The 11557-nt window shown below is 49.8% G+C and overlaps 1 protein-coding gene across 1 annotated transcript; it reads left to right on the forward strand.

The window, feature by feature from the left end:
* The first annotated feature begins 576 nt into the window (after nucleotides 1-576).
* LOC142246519 (E3 ubiquitin/ISG15 ligase TRIM25-like) lies at nucleotides 577-2176 on the forward strand. Its single transcript, XM_075319581.1, has one exon. It carries the CDS (start codon nucleotides 577-579, stop codon nucleotides 2140-2142), a length of 1566 nt encoding a protein of 521 aa, XP_075175696.1. The 3' UTR covers nucleotides 2143-2176.
* Nucleotides 2177-11557: the final 9381 nt, after the last annotated feature.

Raw genomic sequence — 11557 nt, forward strand, 5'->3', positions numbered from 1 at the left:
GTGACGGAATACACCACCATACACAATCATTAGCCACCTTAGCGGTTTCCAACGGAATCCGCCAAGGTGCGTTGTTTTAATGACACCAAAAACACTACATACTGCGTTCCCTCCGCCCGCCGCCCTGTTAAAATAACGACTCGGCGACGGCCGGTGGATGCAACGCAGACACTTGCGTCACAGTGTGTCGTCAATACAAGTCTATGGAGAATAGCGCAGTCCGTTAACAGACTGCACTATTTTCCATAGTGGCGGATTGCAATGAACGCAAGTGTGAAAGCGCCTAAAGGGGGTGGAAGTTCACACACAACATTTGGAAGTGATTCCACTTTTTATCAACAGAGGTTTTGTGGCTTCTTTGCTTTTGTCTTATTCCTTGTTCTACTGGTGGATTCTCTATACTACAAGCAGGTGGCGCCAGTACAACTACTACAACTCCAATCCAACCCCAGACCTTGTTAATCAGTTTCTTCCTCACTATCTGAATTGCAGGGGTTAATAGTGTCTTCTCAGAAACTCTCCGCCTCTTATGTTAGGAAACTTTTTCACTTTCAGTTCCTGCTCTTTCACTCTACAATGGCGTCTGCTGAGCTGAGGGACGAGCTGAACTGCTCCATCTGCCTGAGCCTCTACACAGATCCCGTATCCCTGAGATGTGGACACTTCTTCTGCCGCTCGTGTATTGTGAGTGCGCTGGATGCACAGGAGGCGGCTGGAGTGTATTCCTGTCCTGACTGCAGAGCAGAATATCCGGAGCGTCCGACCCTGGAAAAGAACCGGAAGCTGAGGAACATAGTGGAGCGTCTATCATCTACTCAGCCTGAGATGGAGGAGACCGGAATCTTCTGCACTTACTGTGATCCTCCTGTCCCGGCTGTGAGATCCTGTCTGCATTGTGAGAACTCCCTGTGTGGCAAACATCTGACAGCCCACAACAAGACAGCGGATCATATATTAACAGAACCTACCGACTCTTTTGGTCACAAAAAATGTTCCCTCCACAAGAAGGTTCTGGAGTATTACTGCCCACAGGACGCGGTTTGTCTGTGTGCGTCTTGCTGTCTGGTTGGTGAACACCGAGGACACCAGGTAGAACTTCTAGATGAGGCTTCTGAGACCAAGAAGAAGAAATTGAGGGAATATCTGGATGAACTGAACCCACAAAAAGCAGAAATTCAGACAAGAGTCCAGAATCTACAGGATCGTAAGAGGAAGATCCAGGAGAAAGCCTCCGATAAGAGGAAGAACGTCAGTAAGATATTTATGGACATTAAGAATCGACTGGAAATTGCAGAAAAGAAGGCACTGAGCGAGGTCTCCAGGCAGGAGAAGAAGATTGTGTCCCAGATATCTCATCTGATCAAGAAGCTGGAAACAGAGGAGGACAAGCTGTCCAGGAAAATGCATCACGTGGAGGAGATGTGTCTTGTCACCGACACAATAACACTCTTACAAGAAAGGGACATTACAGTGTGTAGTCAAGGAGATGAGGAGGACACAGGGGGAGATGGTGGAGAGGTCAGTTCTGAGGAGGATCTGGATGAGGTTCTGATCTCACTGACTTTACACCGATCTATGAGGGATATTGTCACCAATGTAACATCAGAGCTCGGGGTCCATGTCCCAGACATATTGCTGGATGTGGACACTGCTCATAGATTGGTGAAGATATCAGAAGATCTGAAAATGGTAATACATTTAAGAGAAAAACAGGAGAGACCAGAATCATCAGGAAGATTTGTGAATTACTCCCAGGTGTTAAGCAGATGTGGCCTCTCCTCAGGACGACATTACTGGGAGGTGGAGTGGAACCAGATAGGAAGAGGTATCATCGGATTGTCCTATCCCAGTATAGAGAGGGAAGGAAAACAGTCTGGTATTGGATATAGTGATAAATCTTGGTGTTTGGTTTTGCATGATGGAGAATGTAAGGTATGGCACAACTCAGAGGAATTACCCCTCAGTATGAAGCCAACATGTCCGACACTTGGAGTCTTCTTAGACTATGAGGCCGGGCGTCTGTCCTTCTATGAGCTGTGTGACCCCATCAGACACTTACACACCTTCACCGCCTCCTTCACTGAACCCCTACATGTTCTCCTCTATGTGCATTTTGGAGCCTCTGTTACAATAAGAAGCTGAGGTTGAGATTAAATGTTAATGGTGATTTCTCCAGTTGTTGATTGTTTATTGTTAATGGATTATTTCCACCTCAGTAAGTTGTGGTAGATGGATGGGATATGACATAACTTTCTTGACTGCTGGGACCCCACTAATCCCGGGAATGAACCACCGCTTCCCTCGATGAGTATTTGATGTATTTTTGATGCTTCGTATTTTCGAGTAGAAGAGGCAAAGCGTATTTCACTAACATCAAGCTGCTGTCATGTCTCTAAATCTCACCCCATTGTGCTATTTTTTATACTACGGAAACTGAGCGGCATGCGACTTTAAAATTCAGAATATACCAATTTCTCTTGCGGTAAATATAATTATTGTTTGCAGATTTTCCCCATAGACACAAGGAAAGTCTGCAGATAAAAAAAAACCAAACAGTAGAAATGCATGTACAGTCCCTTTCACACATCCGTGTTTCTGGTACCTGTAAAGTCCGTGTCCACACGTATCGGAGACACAGACAAACGCGCACACATCTGTGTTTTTTCACAGACCACGTGGCCATGTGGAACACACATGTGCTCCACATGGCGACATGTCTGTTTTTTTTTTTTTTCCCGGCAGCACGGATGTCACACGGGCCACACACTGATGTGATCTGTGTGACACGCACTGGAGAAAGCACATGTCACTTAAGAATAAAGAATTGTTATACTCACTTGTCTCCAGCGCTGCTGTCTTTGCCTTTGCTCTCTCCAGCGCTGCTGTCTTTGCCTTTGCTCTCTCCAGCGCTGCTGTCTCTGCCTCTGCTCTCTCCAGCGCTGCTGTCTCTGCCTCTGCTCTCTCCAGAGCTGCTGTCTTTGCTTCTGCTCTCTCCAGCGCTGCTCTCTCTGCCTCTGCTCTCTCCAGCGCTGCTCTCTCTGCCTCTGCTCTCTCCAGGGCTGCTGTCTTTGCCTCTGCTCTCTCCAGCGCTGCTGTCTTTGCCTCTGCTCTCTCCAGCGCTGCTGTCTCTTCCTCTGCTCTCTCCAGCGCTGCTGTCTTTGCCTCTGCTCTCTCCAGCGCTGCTGCCTCTGCTCTCTCCAGCGCTGCTCTCTCTGCCTCTGCTCTCTCCAGCGCTACTCTCTCTGCCTCTGCTCTCTCCAGGGCTGCTGTCTTTGCCTCTGCTCTCTCGAGCGCTGCTCTCTCTGCCTCTGCTCTCTCCAGCGCTGCTGTCTTTGCCTCTGCTCTCTCCAGCGCAGCTGTCTTTGCCTCTGCTCTCTCCAGCGCTGCTGTCTTTGCCTCTGCTCTCTCCAGCGCTGCTGTCTTTGCCTCTGCTCTCTCCAGCGCTGCTGTCTTTGCCTCTGCTCTCTCCAGCGCTGCTGTCTTTGCCTCTGCTCTCTCCAGCGCTGCTGTCTTTGCCTCTGCTCTCTCCAGCGCTGCTGTCTTTGCCTCTGCTCTCTCCAGCGCTGCTGTCTTTGCCTCTGCTCTCTCCAGCGCTGCTGTCTTTGCCTCTGCTCTCTCCAGCGCTGCTGTCTTTGCCTCTGCTCTCTCCAGCGCTGCTGTCTTTGCCTCTGCTCTCTCCAGCGCTGCTGTTGCACCCGAGTCCCGCTCATTAAGCTCATGCATATTCACTACACTCATTGTGGACCCGGAAACAACAGTAGTGTCAGGGACAGGTAAGTATACCAGCTCATGCTGCCCGTGTGCTATCTGGATGTCACATAGATAGCACAGGGACAGCACACAGAACATACACACACATACATATACGCGCCTTCACCAAAGACTGTGCAAAACGTTTGTGTTTCTCACAGATGTGTGAATGAGGCCTAATCCTCACATAGTTTTATCAAAGCTAATTTACAGGTAGTTTGCAAAACAATGCATTTTTATTTAAAATATGATATACCCCCAAAAACTGCATTGAAAAACTAATAGGTGCAGAAATACTTCAGAAAATCTGCAACATCAAAAACTCCCCAAATCTTCATTGTGGGAACGAGGCCCGAAAGATTGTGGCAGCACAGCTTCGCTCATGGGTTACCGGCATCAGGAGATCTTCACCAATCACAAATTGATAGTAGATTGTAGCTACATGTACAAGCCATTTATAAGATGAGAAAAGTCCTTTTAGGCCTCAATCATTTGTGATTTTATTGTATATAAAAACATGGACCGTTGCTCATCAGTGTCGGCTTTTACCACCAGTGATCATCTCCGATCCTTCACCGACTGCAGATTGATGTCATTCTTGTGCTTTTTCTGTGTTTTTTGTTTTTTTTTCCCCAGGACATTTGGTCTTCAAAACACATGACCATATGACCAGCCCCATATGCTGTAATAGGATCCATATACAATGCTGAAAAATATACACCACCAATCTATATAAATACAAAAATATAGATGTATATATAAAAAAATAATGAAAAAATGATTTTTTTTCATTAGTTTTTTTATACATTTATATTTTAGTATTTATATAAATTGGTGGCGTATATTTTCAGCATTGTATATGGATATGTATAACACTGGTACCTTGTGCTATGAATATTTGCATATGCATTCATTGTTCTTTCCTTGCAGAGTGGAGCCGTGTGCATTGTGAGCCGTCTATATCCATGTGTATGTAATTTGGTAATTAAGAGTTAGTATTGGAGGTTTTTTCAGTGTCATGTTTGTATAAATGTATACGCCTTAGTTCAGACCACTATCAAGACTATAGGCTTTGCCCGAAACGCGTAGACCGGTCTGGCGCTGCTGTCTATGACTGATTTTATTATGTTTTAAAGGTGTGATTTTTATGTGCGGATGCCGGATACAAATCTTTTTTTGCCAGTTCTCTGAAGAGTTTTGTTCTGGAGGGGTCACTTTCTATTCATTTCTATTATTAAAAATACATTGCTTCGTGTTCGGTCTTTTGAGCATTTCTTTTCCACTTTAGGTTTTAGAAAACGCCTGGTGGGAGAAGACAGAGAGCGGTCAGGCCATTGTGTGGCACACGGAGCGCTGTGTACCCAGGACGCCGGGCATGGGTCGGTTCCTCTAGCGTGTGTCACGGGTGGTGATGGCTGCGTCTGGCACCTGACGCTCCGGTGACTGGGGATGTGCGGGGTTACCGCTGCCGTGTGACTGTCCCCTCTCTTTAGTGGTGATCAGTTACGTTACCCCATAGTGTTAATGTGGTGGAGGAGATATGACTCGCCCACCCCAGGGCTATGGGACACCCGGTGCCGGGCCGGACTAGTCCGGTGGTAGTCAGTGGTGGCTGGGCCCGGCTCCGTGGCCCTGGTGGGTGTCAGTTGAATATGTGGCTTAAGTTAAAGTTTGTGTTCGTGACGCCACCTGTGGTATGCGGCTAATAAGCCGCCGCTGCTGTGTGAGGCCTCCGGGATGATGTTATGGCAGCAATGGTAGTACTGCTCCCCACAGGTGGAGCAATGCCCGGGGCACAGTTGGTGCTTGTAAATGTCTATGCAGATGAAATAACTGAGGCAACTTCAGAGGTGCAGTTCAAGTTCTTTACTCACAGTTCTTGTCAGGGCAGGCAGGACCCTTGGACTGCTGGGACCGCTGTCAGGGACCTCCGTCTTCTGGGTGATTCCGAGTGTGAAATCCGGTACCCTCTCTCTTAGTGTCTCCTTCTCTGCTGTCTTCACTAGCCTTGCCCGAGTTTGGATGGCCCTGGCTTGGCCTCCACTACAGCCTCCAGGCTGGGGGGTCACCTGTCGGCTGATTACCCCTTTTCTGAAGGTCTGCTATGGGTTCTGGCCCTGGGAGCTTGCAACGTCCCTGGGCCTCGGTTTTTACTGTTTGGAGATTGTCTTTGCACTCCTCCAGTCTCTAGGGACCGTCCCCTGTCGCAGCTTAATCACTCCACCGATGTCAATGTGGAACAGGCCACCGCAGCCTGCAACTACTCGTAGCGCCTCTAGGCCCTCGGCTTCAGTACCTAACAAGGACTGCTCGTGGTACCTACAGGACTACCCGCGGCCCTGCGACCCTTTCTGTCTTCTTACGTGGTGTCACCTGGACCTCTGGGTCCCAGGGTCTTCACCAGGAAGCGTCTCCTTCAGTTCCTCTGCTCCTGTCTGACTTGGAGCTTTCTTTCCTTCTTTCTTTCTTTCTTTTCTTTCTCCTCCTTGCCTGCCTCCAGCAGGCCTCCTCCTCCCTCCTTTCTCTCGTTCTTCTCCTCCAACTACATGCTGCTTCTCTCACTCCCTGAGGTAAACTGAAACTAACTTGACCTTCCTTTCTCTATCTGCTCTCTGGTCGCTCCTCCCACCTCCCCAGTTGCTAAGCTACCTCCCTATGGGAGCAGGGATGGGTCTTACAGCCCCTCTCAGCATGCAGCATGGGAGGGTTGCCTGCCACTTTCCCTGGTCCCAGTATGTACCTAACAATGGGTGTAGTGTGGATTTACCAGGGGACCGGAGTTCACTCTCTTCCTCTCCCAGAATGGGGCATCACACCGCTGGTGGGGTGCAATGACCTGTGGCGACGGAAGCCTCAGGGGCGCCACACTCCCTCACAGCAAATCCCAGCACGTCCTCGGGCTGAAAAACAACAAAAACATGTGGAAGAACTGCAAAACATTTTTGGTATGCAAAACATAAAACAATAAAACATTTCTTCCCTTTATGGGAGGCACATATCAGTGAACGTTGCGAACTTCTTATAAAGAAACTATGTGTGCACTTTCAGTTCATTGCACAGTTTGGGCACTTCCCCCATAATTCTGGTAGGGGGCACAACGGGTGCAACTAATTACATTTTTGGCTACTACAAGTCCAGTAGCCCGGCAGTTCGTTTCTTTCAATCAAACTAAAGTGACATCTTCAACCAGCCATTAAGTCCAATGGCCTGGTTACATATAACATATCAACAACATACCAGCCACTAAGTCCAGTGGCCTGGTAAGACATGACACATACACTTCCACCGGGGCCCACATTCCAGTTCAGTGGCCCGGTGACACATAACATGGGGGTGACGTCTTCAAAAAGAATCAGGGGCAGTACAGTAGGAAAGGGTGTCATCTTCGAAAAGAATAAGGGGCAAAACACGAGGGACATCTACAGTTCAGCATCTCTTCATCTTTACTTGTAGGGATTCTTCTCCGGCTCCCCACCTGGCAGCAGGTAGACAGCGGTCAGCACAGTCTGCGTCTCCTGCGTGGCTGTAGCAGGCCTGCTGCAAGATGCTGCGGCCTGGGCCTGCTCTGAGGTAGTGCTGCTGGCTTGCATAGGGTTACTGGCTGGCGCGAGGCTGCTGGCTTGCAGGGGGTTACCAGCCATACGGCGCCACTCTGGCTCTTCTGGGGCTGCCTCCTTGTCTTGGCGGGCCGCGCCTGGCATGGCGGCGGCCTGGGTTGGAGTCGCTGCTGCGGTGAGATCTTGGTGGGCCGCACCTGGCGTAGCTGCGGCCCGGATCGGCGTCGCCGTGTCGGGCGTCTCTCCAGGGACCGCGGGCATGGCAGCGGGGGTTGGGGCTCTCTTGCCGGCAGGGGCATTAAATGACTCACCCCTCAGTTGCATCTCCGGTGTTCTGGTGGTCGCTGTCTTGCTGCAGGGTGCTGGTATCGGAGCTGCGGTCGTGGCACGCGCGCCTGCAGGAGGACCGGGCAGGAACCCCACCTGGCAATCCGGGCTCCGCCGGCTGGGGGTGTCACTCTCTTTACCCGGCTCTGCAGCGGCGGCTGGATCTTCTCCGCTCTCCAGGACGCAGGACACAACCCGGTTCTGAGGTGCGTGTCCCGGCTCGGCCACTCCTCCTCTGGCCGCTCGTTGCTCGGCGTCCATCCTTTTAGCTTCTTCACGCGCCATCTTTTCTTCCTCCGCCTTCTATGGCGGGCACCGCTTCGCGCGCTTTTCTTGGACAAGGGGGCGGGGCTTCTCTTCGCGCCCTTTCTTCTTGCACGCCCCCCTTCTTCCCGCTCTCAGCAGCGCTAATGGCGGTGGTTTCTCAGTAAAGTACACAGTCTGTCACACGGTTCTTCAGGCGCACAGTACCCGGTTAGACCGGGCATGAAATCCTGTTCGTGACGCCAAAATTGACTCGCCCACCCCAGGGCTATGGGACACCCGGTGCCGGGCCGGACTAGTCCGGTGGTAGTCAGTGGTGGCTGGGCCCGGCTCCGTGGCCCTGGTGGGTGTCAGTTGAATATGTGGCTTAAGTTAAAGTTTGTGTTCGTGACGCCACCTGTGGTATGCGGCTAATAAGCCGCCGCTGCTGTGTGAGGCCTCCGGGATGATGTTATGGCAGCAATGGTAGTACTGCTCCCCACAGGTGGAGCAATGCCCGGGGCACAGTTGGTGCTTGTAAATGTCTATGCAGATGAAATAACTGAGGCAACTTCAGAGGTGCAGTTCAAGTTCTTTACTCACAGTTCTTGTCAGGGCAGGCAGGACCCTTGGACTGCTGGGACCGCTGTCAGGGACCTCCGTCTTCTGGGTGATTCCGAGTGTGAAATCCGGTACCCTCTCTCTTAGTGTCTCCTTCTCTGCTGTCTTCACTAGCCTTGCCCGAGTTTGGATGGCCCTGGCTTGGCCTCCACTACAGCCTCCAGGCTGGGGGGTCACCTGTCGGCTGATTACCCCTTTTCTGAAGGTCTGCTATGGGTTCTGGCCCTGGGAGCTTGCAACGTCCCTGGGCCTCGGTTTTTACTGTTTGGAGATTGTCTTTGCACTCCTCCAGTCTCTAGGGACCGTCCCCTGTCGCAGCTTAATCACTCCACCGATGTCAATGTGGAACAGGCCACCGCAGCCTGCAACTACTCGTAGCGCCTCTAGGCCCTCGGCTTCAGTACCTAACAAGGACTGCTCGTGGTACCTACAGGACTACCCGCGGCCCTGCGACCCTTTCTGTCTTCTTACGTGGTGTCACCTGGACCTCTGGGTCCCAGGGTCTTCACCAGGAAGCGTCTCCTTCAGTTCCTCTGCTCCTGTCTGACTTGGAGCTTTCTTTCCTTCTTTCTTTCTTTCTTTTCTTTCTCCTCCTTGCCTGCCTCCAGCAGGCCTCCTCCTCCCTCCTTTCTCTCGTTCTTCTCCTCCAACTACATGCTGCTTCTCTCACTCCCTGAGGTAAACTGAAACTAACTTGACCTTCCTTTCTCTATCTGCTCTCTGGTCGCTCCTCCCACCTCCCCAGTTGCTAAGCTACCTCCCTATGGGAGCAGGGATGGGTCTTACAGCCCCTCTCAGCATGCAGCATGGGAGGGTTGCCTGCCACTTTCCCTGGTCCCAGTATGTACCTAACAATGGGTGTAGTGTGGATTTACCAGGGGACCGGAGTTCACTCTCTTCCTCTCCCAGAATGGGGCATCACACCGCTGGTGGGGTGCAATGACCTGTGGCGACGGAAGCCTCAGGGGCGCCACAGATACTTTAACAGTAAACCAGATGAACCTTACTTGATTAGCAGCCAAAAAAGGTACACTGCCACAGATGGGTCAACATGTTAAGATGACACAGTTAGAAAGACGGCCAAATAGCAAATGGATGCAGGGATACAGTCACACATGAGGCGTGATGGCAGCGAGTGCAGACAGAGCCTATCCTGCTGACCAAGCTGACACAACAGAGGTGGACTCTCTCCATCCCACTGGAGCGGCGTTCTCCAGCAGACCCCATGTTTCTGTTCTCTCCCCCCTTCATGTATAATAGGTTCTCCTGTGGGCCCATCTTCTTTATGGGGGACTCCTTCCAGGGCCTGTACTCCTCCTATGTCCATCAGCACTAAGTTTCAGGTAGGCTAAAGTCGCTGTGCTGACCAGAACCTTCCATCTTCCTAAGGGGGAGCAAGTACTTGGGGATCCTACATGTAGTTTCAGGTCTGTCCGTTCCCATACAGCCCAGTGGAGCAGTGTTCTCCTGCAGACCCCATGTTTCTGTTCTCTCTACCCTTCATGTTTAGTAGGTTCTTCCGTGGGCCCATCTTCTTTATGGAGGTTTCGGGTCTGTCCGTTCCCATACAGCCGGCTGGAGCGGTGTTCACCAACAGGCCCCAAGTTTCCATTCTCTCTCCTCTTCATGTATAGTAGGTTCTCCTGTGTGTCCATCTTCTTTATGAGGATTTCGGGCCTGTCCGTTCCCATACAGCGGCTGGAGCGGGGTTAGAGTTCCTCTACATGTTGATGTGCACTGGCTGAGCTCTGACTAAACTCTGAGGTAACTTAGACTCCGCCCCCCGAGCTGCTCTGCCCAGCAACTGACTCACTCTTCATTACCTGAGATGAGGCAGTACTTACAGAAAATATTGCAAAACAGCTGTAGTATATACATAATATATATATATATATATATATATATATATATATGTGTAATATATATGTGTGTATGTGTATAATCCTCATCTCTGGGGCAATACGACTATAGCGGTATAATCTAGACCAGGCCCCATCCAAGCAAAAGTTGCAAAAACCTCCTCACAAGACGGCAAATACCGTACTCCCCCAGAGGAGGCGCTGAAACAATTGCAAAATAGCTGTAATATATACATAATATAAGATATATATTTTTATATATATATATATATATATATATATATATATAATATATATATCCCCAGCCTCTGGGGCAACACGACTATAGCGGCTCCTGATATAATCTGCTCCAGACCAGGCCTCGTCCTATCAAAGACAGCAAAAACCTCATCACAAAGCGGCAAATGCCGTACTCCCCCAGAGGTGGCGCTGATCCTGGAGCGGCTTCTACTGGAAAAATTGTCATTTTTCACTCTTTAATAAAAACAAACAAAAAACCTGTGCCTCCTCTCAGGACTACATTTCCCATGAAGCCTCAGTGCGGCTCAGGTGATTGTGATCGAAGGTTTATAAGAATTGGAGGATTTCACTGATGGCAAAGTCTGATGGCTGAAGAAGGTATTGCAGGTGAGTGTTGAGCCGTGTATCTAATCCCCTCCTGTGATACTGTCTGCTGAGCCGTGTATCTTGTGAGGAAAGAGTTAACCTTTTTCACTGACTTAGAAAATAATAGAAATTCATTCTCCCTGGCAATATCAAACCAGACTTACTTGTGTAATAAACTGTGAGACCAACTTCAAGGATGCAGAATGTTTTGACTTAGAGACGACTGAAAAACATTCTTGTTATGGAAAAAGAAACGTCATAGACTGTTATGGGAGTATAAGTCATTATATTAATTTCTCTTGCTGGGAATATGCAATCCACGCCTTAATGAATGTAGATTAATGAATATGTATGTTGCATAGTTACGCCCCAATCAACTTTGTATAACTTTGAAATGTAAACAAAATAATACAGTCTTTCTATTCGGAGCCGCACGTCTCCTAGCCTTTACGTGTATAACGGTGTCTGCCTGTTTTCATTGAAGGCTAAAGGGAGGGCAGAGGGGGGTCACCGGTACCCTCTCTGCATTCGGACATCGCTGGCAATAGCTGTGACTGTTAGGTCAACCTAACATTATCTGGCGCCCGAAAAGCA

This window comes from Anomaloglossus baeobatrachus, chromosome 7 (assembly GCF_048569485.1).
Source record: "Anomaloglossus baeobatrachus isolate aAnoBae1 chromosome 7, aAnoBae1.hap1, whole genome shotgun sequence".
Taxonomy (NCBI): Eukaryota; Metazoa; Chordata; class Amphibia; order Anura; family Aromobatidae; genus Anomaloglossus; species Anomaloglossus baeobatrachus.